The sequence below is a fragment of the Juglans microcarpa x Juglans regia genome, chromosome 2D (genome assembly GCF_004785595.1).
Source record: "Juglans microcarpa x Juglans regia isolate MS1-56 chromosome 2D, Jm3101_v1.0, whole genome shotgun sequence".
NCBI classification, from domain to species: Eukaryota; Viridiplantae; Streptophyta; class Magnoliopsida; order Fagales; family Juglandaceae; genus Juglans; species Juglans microcarpa x Juglans regia.
In genome coordinates this window covers 27,970,229-27,996,578 of record NC_054596.1, presented here as the reverse complement: position 1 = coordinate 27,996,578, position 26,350 = coordinate 27,970,229, and the positions used below count along the sequence as shown (strand labels likewise).

General features: G+C 36.8%; 1 protein-coding gene across 1 annotated transcript in view; it reads left to right on the top strand.

The window, feature by feature from the left end:
- The first annotated feature begins 228 nt into the window (after positions 1-228).
- The window catches only part of LOC121249838 (callose synthase 7), a 33,755-nt gene continuing 7,633 nt past the window's right edge, over positions 229-26,350 (top strand). Inside the window, exons 1-36 of the mRNA XM_041148651.1 lie at positions 229-710; positions 8,617-8,717; positions 9,383-9,501; positions 9,601-9,688; positions 9,775-9,867; positions 9,967-10,122; positions 14,341-14,430; positions 14,567-14,658; positions 14,763-14,886; positions 16,715-16,849; positions 16,946-17,022; positions 17,104-17,191; positions 18,146-18,268; positions 18,352-18,469; positions 18,709-19,040; positions 19,196-19,248; positions 19,469-19,529; positions 21,331-21,412; positions 21,490-21,539; positions 21,655-21,741; positions 21,890-21,994; positions 22,209-22,303; positions 22,396-22,477; positions 22,564-22,724; positions 22,887-23,010; positions 23,129-23,226; positions 23,342-23,441; positions 23,526-23,677; positions 24,046-24,155; positions 24,228-24,368; positions 24,457-24,525; positions 24,654-24,843; positions 24,928-25,039; positions 25,551-25,673; positions 25,770-25,888; positions 26,016-26,099. Coding sequence (XP_041004585.1) covers positions 530-710; positions 8,617-8,717; positions 9,383-9,501; positions 9,601-9,688; positions 9,775-9,867; positions 9,967-10,122; positions 14,341-14,430; positions 14,567-14,658; positions 14,763-14,886; positions 16,715-16,849; positions 16,946-17,022; positions 17,104-17,191; positions 18,146-18,268; positions 18,352-18,469; positions 18,709-19,040; positions 19,196-19,248; positions 19,469-19,529; positions 21,331-21,412; positions 21,490-21,539; positions 21,655-21,741; positions 21,890-21,994; positions 22,209-22,303; positions 22,396-22,477; positions 22,564-22,724; positions 22,887-23,010; positions 23,129-23,226; positions 23,342-23,441; positions 23,526-23,677; positions 24,046-24,155; positions 24,228-24,368; positions 24,457-24,525; positions 24,654-24,843; positions 24,928-25,039; positions 25,551-25,673; positions 25,770-25,888; positions 26,016-26,099 — 4,115 coding nt within the window. The 5' untranslated portion in view covers positions 229-529. The remainder of the gene's footprint in view (positions 711-8,616; positions 8,718-9,382; positions 9,502-9,600; positions 9,689-9,774; positions 9,868-9,966; positions 10,123-14,340; positions 14,431-14,566; positions 14,659-14,762; positions 14,887-16,714; positions 16,850-16,945; positions 17,023-17,103; positions 17,192-18,145; positions 18,269-18,351; positions 18,470-18,708; positions 19,041-19,195; positions 19,249-19,468; positions 19,530-21,330; positions 21,413-21,489; positions 21,540-21,654; positions 21,742-21,889; positions 21,995-22,208; positions 22,304-22,395; positions 22,478-22,563; positions 22,725-22,886; positions 23,011-23,128; positions 23,227-23,341; positions 23,442-23,525; positions 23,678-24,045; positions 24,156-24,227; positions 24,369-24,456; positions 24,526-24,653; positions 24,844-24,927; positions 25,040-25,550; positions 25,674-25,769; positions 25,889-26,015; positions 26,100-26,350) is intronic.

Sequence of the window (26,350 nt, the reverse complement as noted above, 5' to 3'; positions counted from 1 at the left end):
ATTTTTTTAATACTTTTAAATATGTTTTTAAAATAAAATTTACCACATTATAAAAAAACACTTCTTAAACATAGAAGAAGAAGAGGAGAAGAGCTAGCGGCAGCTCCCAGCTCCCTGGTACTAGCATTCTTATATTAAATATGAAAATGGGTGCACTAAGGAAAAGGAAAAGTAAAGAAGGAAAGCTAGCTAAGGAAAAAAGCCATAAAACAAAAATAAAGTAGCAGCACCACGCCACCACCACAAACACTTTACCTGTAATTCATTCCCCTTTGCTCTTTGCCCTTTAGTTCCTTTCTTCCGCCGAGAGCAATCCCTTGCCCCACTCTTCTCCCAAAGTATCTCTCTCTCTGCCCACTACTAAACGACGCAATGTGTCTCTTCATTCCCACTTTCCACAACTCTCTACCAAACCCAAACTCAAACCCAAGCAGCATCCACGAAATTCGTCTACTAAAGTTCTGTGATCTCATCGAGGGAATAGAAAGTGTTTGCGTTGCTGAAGATCGCCGGAGATCAGATTTTCCCAATGGCGAGCTCCAGCGGGACGAAGCCGCCTTCTCGTCGAATGACTCGGCAACAGACTCGAGCGGCCGAGATGCCGGATGAGGACGTCAGTGAGGTGGTGCCCTCTTCCCTCTCTCCCATCGTGCCCATTCTCCGCGTCGCCAAGGAGATTGAGACCGACAACCCCAGAGTTGCCTATCTCTGTGAGTCCCCATTCTCTCACTCGCTCACTTTCTTTACTTTGCTTCCTTGAGTTGATTGCGAACCTATCTTGTGTTTGTGTTACTTATGAGCTCACTTAATATATGCTTTTTTATCATGTGTTTTCATTCTTATTGGTTTGAAGTGACCACGCTAGAAATTTACTTAATGGTCAAGAATCCAGCAGACAATTTTCCCAATTTTGTTTAGCTCTTTGTACTATGATAATATGATATTGTAACTGAACTTCACAGAAGTTTGCGGGACACCTAAATTATCCAATGTATTGTTTATGCGAACCATATTAAAGCTTCTGACACATTTGAAGGCAATGATAGTGATTTATTACTACCAGTTACAGGGGAATCCACAAACTGCACTGCAGATCTCAACCCAAAAATATGATAACGTTGGAGAGACAGTATAATTTTTTTTTTTTTTTTTAGATCCAACGGGAGGCAGTAGAATTTTTAATTAACGCTAAGGGATTCTTTCCTAAACACCACAAAAAAGCATTTAAGATTACCGGGCTGAACAAAAGCAAAACAAAAGTGAAGCATTGGGCTCTATTTGTATTGAATGTAGGCGAATTCAAACGAGGGTGCTCCAGTTCGATAAAGATTTTTTTAATTAGATAATTAATGATTTCCGCTGCCGGGGATTAATATATTTAGTTGTTCAAAATCGACTCTTTTAATATTTGTTAGGTTTAAGCTCGACTCGAGCTTGAGTAAAAAAGAAAAAGTAAACTAGTCAAGGTTGAATTTGAGTAGCTCAAGCTTGAGCTCAATTTGTTTATTTTTTATTATTAGTTTATACTTCTTATTTGAATTGATTTAAATATTTTTTGTAAGAGTAATGATTTGTACAAGCACCAAATATACAAGCCTCGCGTAGGCCCTATGTAAAAAGTGGACCCCACCCCACTTTTTCTGGTGGGGCTTCTTTTTACAAAAGCTTGTGCTAGACTTTCATATTTAAGACTTGTACCTAGCATTACTCATTTCTAGGGGCCACGTTCCATTAGTGTAAAAGTCGATTATTTACATGATCTGTGTGATGGGGATGCATTACATGGGCTTGGGGTTTAACCGAGTAAAAGACATGTTGCATTTGCATGGTCTCTGGGATTTATCATCATAAAAAATTATTATTATACATATAAAACATAAGTAACTAATATGCAACTAACGAGTTATAAGTGATAGTTATAAATCATAACATACATTATCATTTGTATAGAATAATAGAAACCATATCATATATATTTTTTTGATAAGTAAAACAAAATATATTACTCCAAGAATAGGCCTAGCCCAGTAGTATATACAGTAAACAACTCTAGCTAGTAGGGTGCAATGGAAACAAGGAAATCATTAAGGGCCATGCCATTGAAATCAACAGCATTGGACCAAGTACATAGTATGCTATAAAATAAAGCTATAAGTTCCTCTAGCGATCTCTCCTTGTCCTCAAAATGTGCGCTCATTACGTTCCTTCCATAGACATCACATGATGCACATTGGAATCATCTTCCAAACTGCTGCTATTTGATGTATCCCTCCAATACCCAATACTTGGCCAGCTAGCCAAGGCTGCCACCACGGTCTCTGGCATGATCCAACCCAACTCAACTCTACCCAGAACCCCATCCCATAAAGCCCATGCTATGTCACAGTGTAACAAGAGATGATCCACCGACTCAACCCCCTCCCCTACACATACAACACCAATCTGCTATAATAATCTGCCTCTTCCTCAAGAAGTTATCAGTTGTGAGAATTTTGCCTAAAGATGCTATCCACACAAAGAAAGCTACTTTAAGGGGCGCCTTGTGTCACCATATCCTCCTCCAAGGGAACCGAATGTTGGGAACATGGGTAAGGGCCTTATAGAAAGAGTGAACTGAAAAATCACCTTTCTCGGCAAGTACCCACCACAATCCATCTTCATGAGTGTTACTAGGCTTCACAAAGTACAGAAGACTATAGAAATCAGTAAAATAGGCTTCACAGAGTACAAAAGACTATAGAAATCAGTAAAACTGTTTAACTCCTAGTCTTGCGCAACCCTACTAAAACTGATGTTTCAATGAAGTTGCTCACCCGCTATTCCCATAACCTCCGCTATTGAAGCCTCTTTGTCACATGCAATTTGGAATAATGATGGAAATGCATCTTGAAGAGTATTATCTCCGCACCAAGTATCTTTCCAAAATTTAATCCTAGATCCATTGCCCAACAAAAGATGAGTGTGACGAAGAAAGACCATCTATCCTCTTCTAATATGTTTCCACAACCCCACTCTATCAGTTCCTCTAACTTCTTTAGTGCACCATCCCCCCCATATATCGCCATATTTGCACCCGATCACCCCTCTCCATAAGGCTTCCGGTTCTTTATTGTATCTCCACAACCATTTACCGAGTAACGCCCGGTTGAAAGTCCTCACATTTCTAATACCCAAACCACCATTGGATACTGGACGACATTCCGTTTCCCACTTGACCAGGTGAAATTTAAACTCCTCCCCCAAACCACCCCACAGGAAGTCCCGTTGGAGTTTCTCAATCTGGCTTGCCACGCTTGCAGGTATAGGAAAATGTGATAAAAAATAAGTAGGTAAGTTAGAGAGTGTACTCTTTATCAAGGTAAGCCTATCACCTTGTGACAGGTACATTCTCTTCCAACACGCCAATCTCTTCTCTATCTTCTCAATCACTGATTCCCATATAGCAGACGTCCTTGCACCGACCCCCAATGGGAGACCCAAATATTTCAAAGGTAGAGAGGTGACCTTACAACCCAATGCATGAGCCAGCTGCCGTGCATTAGACACCATGCCGATTGGCACCAATTCAGACTTATCAAAATTCACTTTTAAACCAGGCATTGCTTCAAAACACAAAAGCAATGCCTTCAAAGCCCATACCTGATTCCGATCTGGACCACAAAATACAAGCGTATCATCTGCAAACAATAAATGAGATATGTTAATGATGCCCCTATCCGGGTTTCCAACCGAGAATCCTTCCACTAGGCCATGATGGGTCAAGGTCGAGATCATCCTGCCTAATCCTTTCATCACAATAACAAACAATAAAGGCGACAACGGATCTCCTTGTCTTAAGCTTCGCGTACTATGGAAGAAACTCTCAGGGCTGCCATTTATCAACACAGAGAATTTGGCCGTTGATATACACCATCGGATCCATGACTGCCACCTCTCACCAAAACCACATCTCCCAAAAAGATAGAGAAGAAAATCCTAGTTTACATGATCATACGCCTTCTCCATGTTTAACTTGCATATGATCTTTACTGAGCCTGCCTTAATTCTACTGTCCAGACATTCATTGGCAATAAGAACCGCATCGAGAATTTGTCTACCTTTAACAAATGCATTCTGGGGCTTGATGACAATCTTCCCCATCACCTCACTAAGTCGGTTGGCAAGCACTTTGGAAATGATCTTGTAAACTGCTCCCACTAAGCTAATGAGACGATACTCCATTATCTCGTTTTCCCCCACCTTTGGGATCAATGCAAGGAAAGTAGTATTTAAACTTTTCTCAAATTTTTCAGCCTCAAAGAGTTCGTGAAACACTTTCATGATATCTTCCTTTACAACATCCCAGCAGTCTTGGAAGAAACCCATAGAGAATCCATCTGGCCCCGGCACCTTATCCTTAGCCATTTTCCACACCACCTCCGCCACTTCCTCTTCCTCAAAAGCCCTCTCCAACCGAGAGACAGTCATATATAAGGTCAGTTATATGAGTCACTTGATTAACAAGAAATAGTAGCAACTTATTTCATGATACATGCTATATACTTGTACAAAAAAGGTTATGAATCATACCATATACTTATACAAAAACAGTTATGATACATACTATATATATGTATACAAGTTATAGTTAATTTATTAAGGTCAATCAATTATAATTCTATTATTAAACTGTAATAATTCCGACGAGTGATCTTCTGTTATAGTAAAGTCAATTACATTAAATATGCTTTATTTATACAGTTATTATATTAATGAACGTATTATGATATTTATAGGTGTATCATAAGCATATGACATAAATATACTTGGATCATCCTGTTAAGTCATGATATCCACAATATAAGTTAAACTTAACTAATTGGAGTAAATTGATTGCCATTAGATTATTAAATCATACTAATTATAGCATTTAACCTTAGTTTCTGAGAATGTAAATTATAGCTCTGTTCATTTATAGCACTAGTGAAGCAGTTCCCACCTTGCTGTGACTATGATAGGCCTTCCATTATGCAACCCAGATGGAATAGTTATTGTACAGGGATAGAGCAGTTGCAACATCTAATTGAACACTTTCATATATAATAAATTGTAATAATAGTAAAAATTTTGAGAGGTGATCTTTTCAAATGAATATCTCTATGTTAGGGTTATAATTTCACTTTACATTGCTGGTCCCAATCTATTGTAAAGGAAGACATTAGTGCTTGGTAAATCGCCATTGTAGAATGCAATCACAAGGTGCATCCTATGAGAGGAAAAAAGAGTGTACATTTCTCCACACAAAATGGAAAGATGTGTATGGATTAATGTAGCGGAGCCTTTGTGATATGTGATTAACGCATACCTGAGTTGCATATTTGTTCTCTACCAAACCGTTTGCCTGTATTCTTTTAGCAAATTGACTGCCAACTTTATGTTATATATTGCTGTAACACCCCTTTCCCCCAGGGTTAAGAATGCCATATCATAACGTTACATGACACTAAGCATTAAGAAATTCCATAAACTTTAAAACCTCAAACGAGTAACTGAATTTTTTTTATTAAACCCACAATATCAAGTAGGAACTCAACTAAATTGAAACGAATACAATTCCTGAATGTCACTGTGTTAACATTAATCAAATCCTCCATACCATGTGTTGACCACTTATTAAAATTTGGCTAAGCTCTACTCTCTATTACTGGTTCCAGTCTGCGGACTCATCATCATCTGTGACATTTTAAATAAACGAGTCAAATACACTCAGTTGATAAACATACAATACCTTACATAGGGTTCAAATATTCAAAGAAGTATTTGCATATATCATAAACCTTTTTTTTTTTTAATCTCTTGGATGACCAACACACATTTATGCCTGGTGTGTAAGAATTAGTTGTATGAAGTATTCTGGCTTCATTCTTATGGCTACAAGTGAAATCGTATCTAGGTTATGGACATCACTCCATTAACTAGGTGCACTTGGATGAGCCATTCCTAGCCAGATCATACAAGATGGATGTCACTGCCTCTTTAGGTGCTGTACCATTGCATATCAGTCACAAGGCCAAGAAAACGTTCCAAACAATTTCCGTGCATTCCTACAATCACTTCATTTTCGTTTTCCTTTGCTTTTCATCAAGCATCATAAAAGTATTTATAGTATTTCCATTATCTCAATAACAAAAGTATACATATAGAATCATGTATTCAAACCCTTTTTTCACATATATACCATTTTGGATGCATAAAGATGGCTCCCAAAGGAAGGCTACATCTATTATATAATTTCTGAAGCATCCTCTTTGAAATCTATTCAGCCACGCGACTGTTTGAAGATGACTTTAATGCGGGACTGAATGTTATGAGACGAGTTAATTTAAAGACTGCTAGGCTCCCTGTGAAGACTGTTATTATTCTGTGTGTACTTAAAATAATTTTCAGAAAAAAACATTGAATTGGCATTTTAAAGCAAGTAAGGGTCTGATCATATCTAATTACCTTGTTTCCTTAGCTTGCAATTTATCAGCACCTCCTTTGCAATCTAGGGAAAATGCTAATATTCATCACTAATAATCAATCCCTTTTATGCCCTTTCAAATGTTTGAGCCCTTATATACCTGCTTTGCATTGTTGACTTTATACCATCGTGCTGATAATGTTACCCACATGCTATGTGTAAGGCCGCACTTTAATGTGCTAAACTTAACATCTACTAGTCCTTGCTTCTGTGGCTGCTGAGATCCATAACAGGTCTCTTAAATTTTCTGCTTAACACTTGGAAACTTGCTGAAATCCTTTTTTCCAGAATCACAGTAAATATCAATTGCAGAATTTTCTAGCATGTATGTGCTACTGTTTAAGTGGCTTAAAAGTTATACTGTGCAAGGAGTTGCAGCAGCATGATTGAGGGTCTTTCACTGTATAACCCCTGGTCAGGTTTTGTATTGGGTCCAGAGCAAGCTTTTAGGATCTAAAAATTGCCATGTGTGTGTGGATGCGGGCTGTGTAATCAATCTTGTATCTGTAGAATTTAACTTGTAACTCCAAGGGAAACTTTTAAATGAGCCACAATAAAAGATCCCAATATTAACCCTTAGGAGCTGTCCTAGTGCGGCAACATTCTGCATTGGTTGAACCTTTACTATTCTAAGATGCATATATAAACTCTACCCTCATAACTAATGCACTATTCACGAATGATCATGTTCTCTAATGTGATCTTGCCATAAACAAATTATTAGAAATAAAGTCACAAAGAAATCAGTTCTTTTTCACTTGGACAGCATGTATAGAAAGAAGTCTATCACATAATGAGTCAAGCCAAGCCTCAAGTCACATTGGGGCTTATATTCTAAAGAACTAGTCAAGGATACAATTGGAGCTCCTTGAAAATATTATAAAGGGCAAGAACTTTTCCTTAACTGTAACGACCCAAAGAAGGCCCAAGTCACATCTGAGCACATGGTTCAAAAGGACTAGTCAATGATAAATGTAGGAATAATTATAAAGCGTTTGAACTTCTCCTTTCCGAATAGTGTGGGATCACATTCATCACATTCTCATACACAAGCCTAGGTATTACAATCTCCCTTCTTAAATCTCTGACAACCTCCTCAAGTCATTCCTTCATTAGGTGGCATAGTGTCTTACACTTTTGGTTGGGATTTGCTATGATACCATTGATAAAACCCAAGGAAAGCTCAAACATTTTGGTCTATACTTCAAAAAGACTAATAAATGTTACAGTTAGAGCCCATTGAAGTCATTATAGAGGACTACAACTCCTCCCTCCCTAGCACTGTGGATCCCATTCACCACTTGCTTATACTTAGCTTGGGGTATTACAATCTCCTCTTTTAAAATCCCCGTCATCCTTGTTGGGTCAAGTCTATCATAGGTAACAGGTCTAAAGTTCCAGTTGGGGTTAGCTCTGATACCATTTGTAACAATCAAAGGAATCTAATTTCCTTTCCAGGAAAATCTTCTATTTGCATATTATAACAAAACAGCATTAAACACAATCGTTTAAAACCCTAAATAGTCAAACAGCAGCTGAAACTTGGACAATAAAGACATGAAATTATGTCAACCAATTTCAGAAACTCAATGTCTTGTTACTATCTAAGTTCTCCATATGGCACAAGTACAAACTTAACCATTCGCATATAAGCACTTGGATTGTAACATGTCTTACTCTTGTTCTATTGAAGGTCTAGTATACGCAAATTGTATGACCATATTTGGGATCAGAGCTTCTTTCACAGTACATACCATTTTCTTTTCTTGTATATTTGCTCTTATTTGAAGGAGAAGTATAGTTCTGGAGCTTTTCTGTACAATATTTGTGTGTATCACATTATTTCTGGTTGTGGGTCACTGAGCGTTTTATAATTTAGCATATACAGACAAGTGTACAATCAGTTTCTTTGCAATAATGATAAAACATTTTTACTGTTCAAGAAAGAAAAGCACAAATAATGGTGTTAGGCATTTAAGCTGTTTATGCTTCGCATGCTAAACAGTTTAGGATGCTTTGTGTTCTTCCTTAAGTGGGACAGAGCATTTTATGCATGCATTTGTAGGCAACAATATTTATTTATTTCTGACACATCTATATATTTTTTTGATTAGGCCGCTTCCTTGCATTTGAGAAGGCACATATGATGGATCCGATATCAAGTGGACGTGGTGTTCGTCAATTCAAGACATATCTGTTGCATAAACTTGAAAGGGTAACTGACTGTTTACATATTCATGATTTCTTTCCTCATTGAATGATGATCTGGTGTACATCTCATTGGTGTTTTGTATTAAGTTTATAAATGAAGATTCCCTAAACTCATTTCTTGCATAAACTGTACGATTGGTGTTTGTGATTGTTAATCTGAGGCTGTGGGTAAGTTAAAAAATTGGGCTGTTTGATAAATAGCAAGGATTCTATTGCTGTATTGCTCCTTCTCCCATTTACTCTCTTGTAAATTTTGGTCTTGCATGAAGGCTTAGTGTTCTAGCACCGTCTTAGCTTCATTCTATCAGATCCATAATTTATTGGCTAGAAGATGTTGTGGTGAATGTTCTTCACATGAGCTCTTGAACAGTATATTATGCAATAAAACTATGGTCATAAATTTGAGCTGCTTCCCTTTTTTTTATTCAAATCTCAGGACCTTTCTGCATATTTTTCCACAAAACTATGGAACTCTTTGGGTTTGTTGTGTTCTATTCAGCTTGAATAACAACATATCTGATCCGATTCACACCATTAACTTGTATGGAAACCTGAAATCTGCACTACAAAGAAAATTGAGAAGCAATATATGCCCCGAGTTGAAAGATAGTTGTGGCCTTATGTTTTAGAGATAAATTTAGGTGCTGAAAAAATCCATATCTGTTATAGGACGAAGACGACACGAAGGGGAAGCTTGCACCTCCTGGAAATGATCCAAAAGAGGTTCGGTTGTATTACCACCAATTCTATGAGAAAAATATCAAAGGAAGCGAATATACAAAAAAACCGTGAGGATTGACTTTCAACTGTTTATGTACCTAAATGTTTCTGTGCACATTATTCATGCATCTTACCCTTTTTTTTTTTGTTCTTTTCAACTGATGAAGGGAGGAGATGTCAAAGATTTTCCAGATTGCAGGTGTATTACATGAAGTGCTGAAGACAGTTTTACCTCATGGGAAACTTGATGATGAGGTATTATAATTTATATAATTTATTTTTCCTAGCTTGTATGCGTCGGGAAAGACTCAGGTGATGTTCAATTGATCTTTTCATTACAGACAGAAAAATATGTCAAAGATGTTGAGAGGAGAAGGCAACAGTATGAACACTATCCAGATGGGGTTAACCCATCAACTATGGAACTTCCTGAGGTTGTTAAAATGCAGCTTATGTATTCTTGGTTTTTTGTGCTCATCGAATTTTTTCTATTCAAACCCGTTACCTTCATTTCTTCTTGAATGATGATTTAGATCAAAGCAGTAGTACAAGCCCTACGTAATGTGGGTAATCTGCCGAGATTCCAATCAACTCCCAGCCTCCCAAGTGGCAGTTCAGTAACGGCTACAGAGAGGGTTAAATCTAGCTTTGATATACTTGATTGGCTTTCGACTGTGTTTGGGTTTCAGGTAAACTTTTGTTTCATTTCTGCTTTCTACATGCCATAGGGCGTTAAATTACCCTAACCACACTGCATTATGTTGGCTTCCACTGCACCAAATTTGAGTTGCTAAATGGACTTTGTAAGTCTTGATTTTCTGTTACTATTATGATTTAGTGATTTTTTAAACCAATATAAAGCTATAAGGCTGCGTGAATTGGGCATTTGTGTGGTGGGGAAAAAGAATACTGAGAAGAACAACGTATATCATTTACACTACTGAGAGAACAATGCAAAGATTAAAATGTACCTTGATTTTAGGCCTGCTGTCACAGATTCGAGGATGCTAAAAGATACACTTAAGAAGTGTCTAGGCGTCAGCCTTTGCAAAACATGGCCTGCCTCCCTAAGAATCTGGTATGAATTAGGTTTAGCAGAAAAGAAAGGGGAGAAAAAGATAATTTTTCCTCCCTCTCAAGCAACATTCTATTCTGTGGGATAAAAAAATTAATATATTTGAGTTGTCATTATTAAAATTACACTTTCTTACAAACACCATTATTCTTTCCTCAACACTTCTCAAGTTGGTCATTTATGTGTGTGTGTCATATACGCCTAGCTTGGAGCATATAAAATGTCGCTAATTACAATTTAGAGGCTTCGCATTTGCTATATGCAATTTGGTCTCAAGGCTTCTTAGACAAAGTAGGTATTATTTTTTGTCATATTCCTATCTTAACCAACATGACAATCAACTTCAGTATGTTCAGTTCTCTAGTGAAAAGTGGATTTGAGGCTATATGCAAGACAAACTGATTACTACAATATAATGGAATGGAAGATGAAGTTGGAAAACTGGTCTCCTGAAGCAAATGTTGTAATTGGATTAGCTCACTAGAAGTATGAGGCATTGTTCCATGCTCAACTTTCTGCATTGTATCGAGCCACCGTTATTTTCTTCTTAGTCCTTCACATAGCCAAATTACGCTCCAAAAAAAGTACAATTTCCTATAGTAGATATCTTATTTGAAGAAACTGCCCAATGAGCATTAGTAGATCCTCCATGTGTCCATTTGGTCTGTTCTCTACCAGTATAAAAAAGTGTCCAATTGGTCTATACAGTACCGATATAAAAAAATGTCCAACTGGTCTATACAGTACCTTGAGATCAAGAGCACGCTTAAGATAGTGAATAATGCAAGTGACAACATCCAATATTGAACTCTGAGATCTTTCAACAACTGACTCACCATGTTGGCTGAATATGATGCATCTGGTCAAGTAATGGTCAAATAATTCAACTTCTCAACTAGCTGATAATATCATTTTGGTTCTTCAAATAATTCTACATCATCCTTTTCAGAGGTTGTGATATGGATCCATAGGAACAACAATGGTTTGTTAATCTAATAGACTTTGTCCTCTAACAAATTAAGAACATATTTCCTTTGAGATAATACATAGCTTTTTGATGTAGAAACTTTAACTTTTTTTTTTGATAAGTAGAAACTTTAATCCCATGAAAGTATCGAAGTTTACCTAGGCGAAGAGCTGAGCTGAACCAGAATATGCTTGCGGGGCCTGCTTAAGTTAAGGCCATAGATGGCAAGCCTTGTGGAGTCAACAGACATAGTGTGGTCGTACTGGATCAATGAAACGCATCAGTAGGTAAATGAAATAGAGAATGATCTGTTTAGAATCTGTGAAGACCAAACAAACTCTGATATTGTTTCAGAAATTTTCAAACCATGCTTTCAATGATGGTTTTAAGTCATATAAAACCTTCCTTTTAAAACATGTAGTTTGACTTTTAGTTGAGGGTAAGAGACATGGTAGTGAATTTTTAATTAGAGTAACTGTGGATGGAGAAGTGATCTGCTTATGAATTTAGCCGTTGTAGAGGCAATGCAGTGCAGTGGCAGGTAAGAACTGAGCATTTGCAGTGTTTGAATTGTCTCAAGTCAGGTGTTGGACCGGAGTTAGAGCTAGGTCTTGATGATGATGGGTACTTATTCAAAGAGGAAGAGACATGATATTGCAACCCAGATGGCTTCCATGTCGATCCTAGCAATATTTCAGCAAACAATTAGAACCACCACAGTGGGTGTGGTTGTATTTTCTGGTTCACAACCGCTAGCATGATCGACACCCCAGAGCTGGCTACCACATGAACCATCATTGCTTAGTGTAGCACGTTGGACTCTAGAGAATATATGAGGAAGTGATGGGATGTTAGAACGTAGAAACATCAGATGGGAGTGGCTGATATATGTGTCATTCTTCATACACTTTCACGACCTGGAGTATGATTTAGTTTAAATCAGAGTAATATTGTAGAGCCAAAATACATTTGTTGGAGATGCTCTCATACAAATAAGATCTAGCGAAATAGAACTGATGTGGGTTCCATGCTAGGCAAGATGAGCGAAATGTTTTAGGCATCTTCCTGATCCCAGAAACTTGAGTCAGCGTCTTTGAGCTAGTTGGAGATCATGTGTTGATAAAGACCCTTGCCCTACAAAAGACTTCTTCAGATCTTGCCTATGGTACATAATTTTATGCATTGAGCTTGCTATGAGTTTTGGAGCATTGAATAAGGAAGCTGAGATGGCTGATTCAGACATGGCAGCCATGATACTTGTTCAGGATATACGTGGATATTAATAGTTAGTATAGATAGTGGTAACTTCAGAAATGGAGAGAAAATCAAAATTAAGACCATAGCCAATCTGAGGTTAACTGAAATTGTCTAGGATGGCTGAAAGTAGCAAAATTGATGCCGCACAACTAAAAAACAAGGTGGACATGGCCCATGCAGCAGGATTTGCATGATCAAAAACTGAATTGGTCAAAATGTACCTAAATTGGCCTGAAAACAACCTGAACGGGACAAAAAGCCCCCTGTACCTATTGAAATCTACTTGTAGGAAAAGTGGTAGTGGTGTTGCATGTGTAGGAAAAGTGGTGAAACTGTGGATCACTTGCTGTTGCATTGTGAGGTCGCTAGAACGTTATGGAATGAAGTGTTCAGCAGGTTAGATCTTGCTTGGGTGATGCCTGCCACAGTGATTGAGCTCATGGCCAGTTGGACAAATCTACGAGGTCTCCCACAAATCTCAGCGATGTGGAAAATGGTTCCGATATGTATTCTATGGTGCCTATGGAAGGAGCAAATGACCGGACGTTTGAAGATAAGGAGCGCTCATTAGAAGAACTTAAATTATTTTTTGTCTGCACTCTTTTTCTATGGGCCACAACTGTAGATTTTCGCAGCCTCGATTTTCATGAATTTCTTGTTTCTATTTCCTCTTCCTAAATAGGTGTTACTTTTTGTATACCATCTTGTGTACTTGGGCCTATTAATATCAATATAATCGTTTACTTATAAAAAAAAAAACAAATCCACTGGTAACCGATTAAAACAGCTAGAACCTTTCAAAACATGACTATCCTAGCAAAAACATACTGAAATTGGTCAAAACACGTGTTATCTGTGGAAACTCAATGTGAATTGGCTGATGCATGCCAGAGCTGGCTGGTATCGAAAAAATTGACCCAAATGTGGAGGTGGGCTGACTCAGTTTGGGGTTATGGGTGTGGGTTGATATGGTTTTGCTGATGCCTACTGACTTAGGCTCGACTTAACTTGGATGGGCTGGAATTCGGTGACCCAAGTCTTAATCCTGGAATTGGAGCGCCTTATAATTATTATAAAGGGCAAGAACTTGTCCCTCCTAAACATTCCATTTGCCACATTCCTATACTCAATTTAAAATATTACAATCTCCCCATCTTAAATCCCCGATGTCCTCTTCGGGCCATTCTATCATAGGTGGCATGGCTCAAGGTCTACACTTTTTGTTTGGATTAGCTTTGATACCATAACGACCCAAGGAAGGCCCTAGCGACATCTTGGACCATACTCTATAGACCGGTCAATGTTAGAATTGGAGCTCCTTAAAATTATATAAAGGGCAAAAACTTCTCCCTCCCAAACGTGATATTGCATTCACCACTTTCCTATACTGAATTAGGGGTATTACATGTGCATCTATACGGGTAGTTAAAATATTATTTTTCTGGAAATCTAATCAATGCAAAGGAATTTTCAAATGAATGTCGGTGTGAATATGGACACATCAATGAAGTTTTTTTTTGTTTAGTTTAATGTCTTCTTTCATGTAAATTCTGATAGATTGTTTCATATTATTTACATTGTATCATTTTATCATTTTTGGGTACAAAGAAAGGGAATGTAGCAAATCAGAGGGAGCACCTAGTATTGCTACTTGCCAATATTGACATAAGGAATCAGGAAACTGAAAATACTACTGAGGTATATCATTATTGCTGTCCTCTGCTTCATATATCTTACTATCATTTGAGTTTCATTTTTCTATTTTTGCTCAGTAATTCCTTAAGTTGGATGTTATGTGATTATAAATTGAAGATTGATAAGGAATTTATTGCAGCTGGGTAGTGCCACTGTAATGGAGTTAAAGGGTAAACTTTTTAAGAATTATATCTCATGGTGTAACTATCTGCATCGTAAACCAAAGTTTGGGTAAGTAGTTTTGTTGCTGCCCCATTGTACGTCTTAAAGGTTTTTAGCTTAATGTTTCTAACAATACGGAGACTCATATATTTCATTTTCGTTGCCTCTTACAGGTCTTCTCAAGGTTTTGGCAGACAACAGTTAGAGCTTATTTACATTGGACTTTATCTTCTTATATGGGGTGAAGCTTCAAATATCCGATTCATGCCTGAATGCCTTTGCTACATTTTCCATAATGTATGTTTCTTTTGTTAACATTCAAGTATACCTGCTGAGGATTGTTTCTTATTGCCAGGTCATGCTAGTGTCTTGAATATCTGTTATGCTAACATAAAGTTGCTATAATTGCATTAGCAAACTACATTCAACATGTCAAGGTGGCTTCCTACTTACCATTAGGTTTTCTCATCAATCCTTGGGAGAAAAGGGTTCTATCATCAATCCTTACTTTTTTCATTATTTTTTATGAGACTTATCATCTTTCTTGCGTTTGCTCGTCTTTACATCAATCAAACTTCAAGTAAGGAAGAATAATCTAATTGTGATTCTTCTGCCTACAGTCCATACCACGCACATCAGGCAATAGGAAAAGGTTGGTAGGGACGGGTTTCAAATCTGAACAAGGGTGGAAGATTCATAAGTAGAGATTTGAGAAAGAAAACAAATGCCAATTAAATGCTGGAAAGTTTAGAGGGAGGGAGTTGTGTTAAAATTGGGCAAAAGATTGATGCAAAGCACAAGAGCTGCATTTTTGTTGAAATAAATCCAATTCTAAGACATAATTATAGGCCCATTTTGCGTGAAAATATTGCAAGAATTAACATAGTCATTCAAAAAGTACTCCAAAAGACAAGTAACACTGACCGGTTAAATGGAAGTGGAGAGTCTTGGAAATAAATGTTTGGTTGGGGCACCAAATAACTAGATGTCCATTAATTGCTAAAGTATTAATGAAACTTGTTTCTTTTTATCATTAAAATAATATCTAAATAAGAATTTTTTTTAAAATAGATTATGATCTGATCACATTTAGTGAAAGGCTGTGGTCTTTGGATTTTAGTGCAGGTGAGTCCTAGATAGTGTGTACTAAGTGGGTCATTTATTTGGACTTTCCCAATTGTGATTAGTCTTGGGTATCATATAGATGTGTCCAGTCGGTCTCTTGGTTGTGAAAATAAAAGCAACCTGATAATGCTTTTTGGCTTGGAGGAATTGTATTGCAGCACAGGTTTCCTGATGAGAACATCAAAGATCTGTGGTGGGAGAAATCATGGTGGTCATGTCAAAGATCTGTGACAGCATTGCTTGGAGCATTAAGCTGATTTAGGGTCTGTCAACTGTTAAGGGATCTGATTGTGTTGAGTAGTTTTAGGGTATCACATCTTTTTTAGTGCCCATTGGTCCAACAAGAAAATGAGAGTGCAGAAGGTGAATTGTGAGGAATATTTTTTCGTATCCCTAGGGGTTGGCTTAAGTGGTAAAGGCCTTGGTCTTGGTGGTATGCTCCTTCCAGGTCATTCCCCTTGAATTACCTGAGGTGCACTTGTGGGAAACTTCTTGCTAAGAGCCTATGCACCATTGGGATTAGTCGAGGCTTTGTTCTTGGACGCCCGGTGCCAATAAAAAGAAAAAATATTTTCGAATCCTCACTTATCTAGCAAATGAAATTTAAGCTAATGTGATAAATCATGGGAATTTTGAGCCCTACAATTAGATGGGTTTATGTGAACCATAGGGCCTCAAATTATTTTGCTTTTGATTTGGTTTGATAAATAGCATAATATTGTCTCCTAACCAATTTATTTTCATCAATTGTATACTCAGTAGAGCCAAAGAACATTTCTTTGTTTTCCTCTTTCAGATATTGGCTCTAATAATGTTACTGGGTTAATCAATAATTGACTTATTACTTGACGTTATGGAATATAAAGTAAATATAAAAGAACTGTGATTTAAGCGTGCTGGTGTTTTATGTGTAACTTATTTTCTTAGTGTAAGTTTTATATGCTTCAAAAACTTATGACATCTGAAACAACCCTTGTTTCCTGAATCCTGATTGTTCAAGATGGCCAATGAACTCAATGAGATCTTGCATATAAGCGTCAGTGCTGTCAGTGGAGCCACATACCAAAGAACAGCACGTGATGAAGAATATTTTTTGAGGGAAATCATAAGCCCTATCTACCAAGTCCTGCTTAAGGTATTCATAAGATTGTACGGATTGTACTCCTTTCATTAGTAAATGCTACTTATATATGAGTTTCAGCCTGAAATTTAATTTCTATTGATGCAAAAGGAAGTTATGAGAAACAAAGGAGGCACGGAAAGCCATTCAGCATGGAGAAATTATGATGATCTAAACGAGTACTTCTGGTGAGTTTCTTGACTTCTAAATTCCCTTCTATATTCAAATCAAATATCTACTGGCTTGAAAATTATCTTCCTTGTCTCTAGGTCCGACAGATGTTTCAGACTTGGGTGGCCAATGGACCTCAAAGCAGAATTTTTTCGGCATTCCGATATAATGAAACCTGCAAACATGGTACTTATCTTCTTTACGTAAACCACTTCAGTTCTTGGCTCTTTTATTTTTACTTTTTACACTGTCCAAGTTCCCTCAGTTGGAAGGAAAGAAGCTGAGCGAGTGAGCTTATTTATATAGTACTGGCGAGGGGTTCTTTCTTTAAAAAGAGTCAAATTAATCCTATGGGCCTGCCCCTTTGCTACCTTTTTTTAATGTTGTTTAAAGTTTCAACCACTCCTGCTGGCAAGATTGTAGGAAGTGGGCAATGCATTCTTGTATTTCTATGAAAACCTCTACATCACACAGGATTCCCAGGAGGAAGTTGTTGGCATGTTATGTGTAACAAATCCTTACACTAATGAATCTTCAATGGAGCCAGCCTACTGGCCAGGCATCTCTTTGACCTACTAACTAGTCTTGCCTCCCCCGCCCAGCTCTATTGACAGGCCTTGTCTTTTGCAATGCTTAATAAATCTCGTTTAACCTTTGGTGAATGTTAAACGTAACAGCATTTCTCTACTGGTTAAGTATTTGTCCATCCAATAGAAAACAAAAGCACTTATCCATCCCACTGATGGACTATATGTTTTTCACCATACATTTATGCTCATCAAAGACAAAAGATGATCAGAGATTAAAAACCATCTTGTTACAAATTATTTGAGATTTAATCTTTTTTTTTTTTATGGTTTAAGAAATATACTAAATATACAAGTATATGGATTTGATAGTAAATAACATCTGATTGATGTCAAATTTGTTTGCTTGTTTAATATGGGGAGGACACGTCATATGGTGGGAGTGAAAAAATATTAATCTAATGTAAAGCCATGGAGGGATGTAACTTGAACTTATATATATATATATATATATATATATATATTATGTAAACACACAAGCTTTGTGATGTGTATGTATATGGAGTAAACGTTTTCTAAAAGATTGCTGTGGAATTTCATTTGCTTTTGGCAGAGATTTAAACAAACTGTCGATGGAAAGAGGAAGCCTAAAACAAATTTTGTGGAAGTCCGTACATTTTTGCACCTTTACAGAAGTTTTGATCGAATGTGGATATTTCTTATTTTGGCTTTCCAGGTAGCCTTAACATTTAAAAATGTGTTCTTACTCTTTTATCTTTCTTTGTGTGGAACTTTATCTGCGTAAGTTATTGTTTTCAGGTGATGGTAATTGTTGGCTGGAGTTCTTCTGGATCTCTTGCTGCTCTATTTGATGCAGAAGTCTTCAGAAGTGTTTTGAGCATATTCATTACTTCTGCTTTTCTTAATCTTCTGCAAGGTATATCTGCTATCTTGAGGTAGTTGATTTATTTTAAAATCCTTTTTTCTATGTCTTGGTGGGAGTTTCTGTGGATTTTAGCAGAATAAAATACAATCTTACATTTGTATTGTTCTCAGTTACTGTTGTATTGGTTATTGGTGCAGCTGTAAGAATTATAATAGCGTATATACTGTTCTTTTATGGGGTTGAGTGGCTTTTATGATGCTATCTTAAATTCTCTGTCACCTGCTCTTCAGCCACTCTGGATATAATTTTTAGTTGGAATGCTTGGAAGAGTTTGAAATTCAGCCAAATAATACGGTATCTTCTGAAGTTTGCAATAGCGGCTGTGTGGGCTGTGGTTCTGCCAATTGGTTATTCCAGTTCAGTGCAGAACCCAACAGGATTGGTGAAGTTCTTCAGTAGCTGGGCTGGGGATTGGAGGAATCAGTCATTTTATAATTATGCTGTTGCACTTTATTTGGTACCCAATATACTTGCTGCTATACTGTTTTTACTTCCACCTTTACGAAGAACCATGGAACGTTCAAACTGGGCAATTATCACTCTTCTTATGTGGTGGGCTCAGGTAAGCATGTCTGACCTTTGTTCCTTTTGACTTATTTATCTAGTTGTTATACATTTCTCTCTCCCCCCCCCCCCCCCCCCCCCCCCCCCCCCCCCCCCCCCCCCCCCCCCCCCCGGTTAAATTTGAATGTTCTTTGTCTATTGACCGCCTTGCAGCCCAAACTTTATGTGGGAAGAGGCATGCACGAGGACATGTTTTCACTGCTTAAGTAAGGAAATGAATTTTATTGGTTTGTTTTTCTTTTTCTGTTTCCTTTCCTCTGTAGTCTTAGAGAGAGGGCTTAAGTAAGTGAGCAGTGGGATTAGTTCAGAGGAAGTTTTCTATACCATTTTGGACTTCCTTTAAGGTCTCGTCTATTTGTTTCCTACATGCAATTTGGAGGTTGTTTTTTTTTTTCAATTAACGAATTTACATTTTCCTGTGCTTAGATATACACTGTTTTGGATTCTGTTGCTAATCAGCAAGCTAGCATTTAGCTACTATGTCGAGGTGAGTACTCCTATGATTTGTTGTTATTCCAGTGTCTTTAAGAGTATATTTCATTTTACCCAAAGTTGGATGCTTTATATACACATATATGCATGCATGTGTTCCGCCCTGCATGTATAATACACACCCAATCATGAATGTGAATTTATGTGTGTGTGTGTGTGTGTGTGTGTGTGTAATAGTTGTTTGAAGACACTTTGAGGATCATGAACGCTCCTTGGAAGAGTTTAGGAGTTTTATGTGGAAGACTTTATTTATGTGGGCCATTGCTTTAGAGTTGAATGGTCTCAGCTTCCATGACTTTCTTGTAACTGCTTTTAATTCCTAAATAGGTGTATTCACATGTATACTTCCAGTGTACCTGGGCTATGCCTACTTTTTGATAAATAAAATATCTTATTACTTATCAAAAAAAAAAAAAAAAAATAGTTGGTTGAAATTTCAAGATTTCAATTATTCACCTTTGCTCAGGCAAAAGATGGTTTGAAAAATTATGTGAAACTGAGGTATGTCACCCATTTAAAGATCGATATTTTATGCTACATGGATTTCCGGTTGATCATATGCCTTATTCGTGGATTTGGAATTTGATTCCTCAAGAAGAGCAAATATATTGACCAATTTAAAGTTGTGGATTCAGAACCCGATGTGGTGCCAATTTGGACTTTCTGTGGTCTTAGTCCAGTTACCATGGAGATTCATTTTGATTGCTAAATAAACTATAGGAGTTGGTGATACTTCTTAAATTTTAAGAATTTTTTAGCATCAGAATTATTGTTTTGGGTTTTAATTTGGTTTTGAATTTTTTTTTATAAGTAAAAAGAAATTTTATTAATCCATGTAATTTGGTTTTGGATTTTAACCCCTAGGGGTTGGCTCAACAGGTGTATTGATTTGTGTGCATGTTAAATTCAGTAATAAAAAGTAGTTTAGGTGTATTGATTTGCATTTTATGTGGTCCGTACTGACTGTTTTTTTTTTTTTTTAGAAGTGTTTTACTTGTAAAAAAAAAAAAAATTCTTATGGGAAAATATTTTGTTGTCTCGATGAAATCAGAAGATTCCAGCAGACTATATGTATTTTAAAAATCTTCCAATCAGTCAATAGCAGTTTTTAATGAAATTCTTCCTGCAAACATGCTCTTTGACAACTTTGTAATGCATTCTATCTAAACCTTGGTGTAAGGCTGTCAAGAATCTTATGATAAGGTGTAGATTTTTTCTTCTTTTCTTCATCTTTCCTTCTTTGACTTATTTAAGCTTTTGATGCATCAAGTATTGCATAACCTTAACCCTGTATTATCTTTATCCTGATAACCCAAATCCCATCCTCCAAAAAGAAAAGAAGCAAAGCAAAGAACAAAATAGTTGTTGTCCTGAAAGTCTTGATTGAACTTCTTCTCTATCCAGACTGTCTAACTGACTCTAACTCACATGAGAGGCCTAATAAGCCTCTTGCGCATATGAAAGTTCTAACATCCTAAGCCAACGGAAGAATGCTTGTGGACAGCATTGAACCATTTTGTCGGGGTTCCTACATTACCTATGGTTATGCAACATAGTATATACTACTACTAACTTATAGACTCATGGGAGAGCCTGTAATGGGGGATGACAGATTGAAGGTTGAAGTTCCTAATTAGAATAACATAGCTATCGGTTGGACCATCTCTGCTGTTAGAATACTAATAACTCAGGATGTTTAAGCTCTCTTTACATTCTCAGGTTGCTTAAGCTGTATTTTAACTATCACTTGGAATAATATCATGGTGTTTAAGCTCTATTTACATGCTCTGTTACAGATACTGCCACTAGTTGGACCAACAAAGTTAATTATGGAGATTCCAATCAGTAACTATCAGTGGCATGAGTTCTTTCCAAATGGTAACATAACAGTCTTCCTACTTTTTTTCTATCTGTGGTTATTGCCGATACTAACTTGCAATCTGAAACTGCTCTAGTAACACATAATATCGGCATTGTTATTGCGATATGGGCTCCAATTGTCCTTGTAAGTGAAAATTAGATGACTCTCTTTGAAAGAAATTTAAAGCCATTTCCTTATTTTGCATTCGTTAGAAAAGAACGCTGTATATGCCCTTTACGCTTTGCTTTATGGTGCCTAGGTCTATTTTATGGATGCGCAAATATGGTATGCCATATTTTCTACTTTATTTGGTGGGATTCATGGAGCCTTCAGCCATTTGGGCGAGGTTAGTCGCAAAATTTTGAACACCATCCATATATGATTCCTTGGGGTGGGAAGGGGAGGGGAGAGAAAACTATAATTTTTAATGCTATTTATGTGGTTTCAGATTTGTCATGGCTAATAATAATGGTTCTCTGCCTGATGTTTGTCAGATACGGACACTTGGAATGTTACGATCCAGATTTGCAGCTGTACCTTCAGCTTTCTGTGAACGTCTTGTGCCATTACTAGATAAGGAAAACAAAAGGAATCACTTGGTAATTTCATTTTTTATCACCTTGCAACGCTTTCAAAGTGCTCCTTAGTGTATGAAGTTTCATTTGAACTCATTACATTTTCATAACAAATGCAAATAAATTTCATATCTTATACTTGAGCAGGAAATTTATATAGGCGTTTTTATCATTTCTGCTTACTTGGAGTTTTTCATCTTCGTTGTCTTTGACCATGTTCTATACTTTTCCATGGCAGGATCCATTGCAAGAACGGAAGAACATTGCCAGTTTTTCTCAGGTGTGGAATGAGTTCATAAATTCCATGCGCTCGGAAGACCTGATTAGCAATAGGTCCTGATTGCTGTTTGGCCGAATAATTAAATATATATGAAATGCATTTTTTTTATCTCTGTAGTTATCCCATTTCGCTTTTGATCATTCAGGGACAGAAACCTGTTGTTTGTTCCATATTCATCAAATGACATCACTGTTGTCCAGTGGCCTCCTTTTCTGCTTGCTAGTAAGGTACATCCCTTTTTCTTGCTCTAATTAGTAATTTTTAGACTAAACATTAGTTTTGTTTTTTATGCACCGTTTGTTCCATGTGGTAGATTCCCATAGCCTTAGACATGGCAAAAGATTTCAAAGGAAGTGATGATGATTTGTTTAAGAAGATCAGGAGTGATGCTTACATGCATTCAGCAGTTATTGAATGCTATGAGACACTCAAAGATATTATATTTGACCTTCTGGAAGATGAAAGAGATAAGATGTAAGTCAAGCATTCATATTACCAGCTTGAATTATATAAATCATCTTTTAGAAGACTTGGCTATATATAAAATTCATTGACAATTCCAGCCCCCCTTTTTCATTCCCTTGTCCAGCCTATTATTTTAAGACTCACGTCCATTTTATTTTTCTTGTTTATCAGGATTCTGATGCAGATATGTCAAGATATAGATAATAGCATACATGGCAAGAAACTTTTATACAATTTTAAAATGAGCGAGCTGCCTCAACTAAGTGAGAAGTTGGAGAAATTTCTAAAGCTATTGGTATTATTCTCCGTTTATGTACATATAATTTTTCCCTGTTGTAAATTTATGGTCGCTTCAAAACTAATTGATAGTCTCAATTCTTACTCTTGTACTACTTTTGTTGGCAAATTGACAGCAAGCTGAGGAGGACAAAATTTCTGAAGCTCAAATAATCAATGTTCTACAGGATATTATGGAGATAATCACACGGGATATTATGGTCGCTGACAATCAGTAAGTAGTGAGAGACATTTATGCATGCAGATGTAGAAGGATTTTTTTTTTTTTTTTAATTCAAAATAAATGCTCATGAATCTTATATGCTATTGGTCTTGTCATTTCCTTATAGAATCCTGGAAAATGTTCACCATGGTTCAAATGGCAACAAAGAGCAGAGGTTTGAAAGACTTGACATCGACAAGATGCTGCAAAAATCTTGGAAGGACAAGGTTTGCTCTCACATTTTTCACGAAAAATGCTAAACTATTTTATTTGAGATCTTCAGACTTATCAGATCTTATGTTTCACCATAGGTTGTTAGGCTCTATTTGCTATTGACTGTCAAGGAATCTGCCATAAATGTGCCTCAGAACTTGGAGGCTCGCCGCCGCATAACTTTCTTTGCAAACTCCTTGTTTATGACTATGCCAAGTGCTCCAAAAATCCGGAAGATGCTGCCCTTTAGGTTAGTCACTGGCAAGATGATTTCTCTATGAAATCAAGATGGACTTAGAAATTTTAAGAATGAAAATAATAATTTTACAGATTGGTTTTCATCAATTTGGAAAGAATAAGCTCACGCCAAGAACTAGTTTCAAAGCCATTTGTGACTAACTGAAGTTTTGTTTAAAGCAAAGAATTGATATGGTTCTTGTGGTAATGAATTTCTCATATGCTTCTCTTTAGTATCTTAAGAATGCTTGCTTGCCTGTACCTATGAATTATTGTGTGGTCAGCTGGTAAATTACTATTTACTCTTTACTTATATAAAATAATTACTATTTGCTATCAACACTTACTAAAAGGAAATTTGAACGATATTTTGTGGAATAGTGTTTTAACTCCATATTACAAAGAAGACGTCCTTTATTCTGTGGACGAACTAAAGAAGGAAAATGAGGATGGGATATCAGTTTTGTTCTACCTACAAAAAATATATCCTGGTGAGTTCCAATGTCATTACTGCATGCCTTTTCATTGTATGAAACATAGCACTTACAATGGTCACAAATTAGATGAATGGACAAATCTCCAAGAACGCATGGCAGAAACTATAGATACTAAAAAAGATTGTGAACCTGGAGATCGTGAGAAAGCAAAGATGGAGTTAATTTGTGAGTGGGTATCTTACAGAGGGCAGACACTTGCTAGAACAGGTTTGATAGTGATGAATTTATGGTATGTCGGGTATGTGCATTTGTGGATTTCAACTGAATTTATGTCTGCTATCAATGTGGTTGTCAGTGAGAGGGATGATGTACTACAAAAAAGCTCTGGAACTTCAATGCTTCCTGGATTTTGCAGGAGATAATGGTCAGTGGATTCTGTCATAAATCAGTTTGATTCTTTATTCATATTTCAACTTTCCATTCCAACATATTTAGGATTTGAACATTTGGCAAATGGGATTTTTAACTATCTGCTCAGTGTTTTCTTTGCAGCTATTTACAGTGGCTACCAAAGCTTGGTTTTAAATGAGATGGAGAAGAAGGCTTTCAATGATCGTGCACAAGCCCTGGCTGATTTGAAGTTCACCTATGTTGTCTCTTGTCAGGTTTACGGGAATCAGAAAAAATCTGATGATCCTAGGGATAAAAGCTGTTACAGTAATATTCTTAATCTAATGTTAAAGTGAGTCATTATTTCAAATTGAAATTTCTCTCTTCAAAGAGTCCAATGGGTTGGTAGATCATTAAATATTTAAAAATGGTGTAGGTATCCATCTCTACGCGTTGCTTACATAGATGAAGGAGAAGAGAAAGTAAATGGAAAAACTGAAAAGCTGTATTTCTCTGTTCTTGTCAAGGGAGGGGAAAAGTATGATGAGGTATGCAAGAATAACCTATTGATTTCAGGTGCATTTATATTCTGTTTGTTGGCTGAATGTATAGTGTTTAACAGGCTGCACCTATTATGAAAATCAACCTTTCAAAACTGCTCATGATATTGAGCTTACATTCAAAATACATCTCTAATGAAGTCTGTATGTGTTGAACTATCGATCAAATCGAATGAACCAATGCTAAGAGAGTTTACTTTTGAACCCCAATTAGACGGTAACTAGCACAGGTCCATTTAGTATTGGCTAATTCATCTCTCTCATTCCTTAGGCACAGCCTGGCCTATTAAAACATACAGCAAGCATCTGTTTAGATTTTGTTTCATTTCATTCGGCTGCTACCATTATATTTTTGTTTTACTAGTGGATGTATGTATCATTTTATGAGAACAATAAGGTTTTTATTTGGACTCCAACCACTGCAATCTGTTTTGAGTACATTGTTTTGAGTAATGTACTAATGTGCATAATGCAAATACATTTATTCATACCTTAATAGGAAGTATATCGCATCAAGCTTCCAGGGCGCCCAGTAGATATTGGTGAAGGGAAACCTGAAAATCAAAATCATGCCATTATCTTTACTCGTGGAGAAGCGCTGCAAACAATAGACATGAATCAGGTAATTTGCCTTCACTCTTTGATTGATGATACATTATGAAGTGACTTGCTGTGTTTCCTTAGACCTTACTCTATTGTTCCCTGCCCCTCTTTGAAGGATAATTACTTTGAAGAAGCTTTCAAAATGAGGAATGTATTGGAGGAATTCCTGAAACGTCGCCGAAGCCGGCGGAAGCCGACAATACTAGGTCTAAGGGAGCATATATTCACTGGAAGGTCAAACTTAATTATAATTAGATCTCAATGAATGCTGATGATGATAAAGCAAGTCATCCAAAAGAGAAAAATTGTGCTGTGTTTATTACTAGATTATGTGCTTACCTGATTCCAATGTATTTCACAGTGTGTCATCACTAGCATGGTTCATGTCCAATCAGGAGACGAGTTTTGTAACTATTGGGCAACGAATCTTGGCAAATCCTCTTAGGTAAGCCTGAAGTTTGATCTAAATTGAAGGAATGGTTATTTCATTTCATTTGTACCTTTTGGTTGTTATTTTCATTTTACTTAGTGTTTAAGTTTTCTCCTTAACTCTGCTTTGTGATTTTTTCTCTCTTCCCCACCCCCTTGCCTGCCCAATTGCGGATAGCAGTTTTTCTATTTTGAAAAGAAAAGGCAGCATTCATAGTAACTAAGTGTAATACTCCATTCCATTAGGGTTCGAGATGTTATTAATGT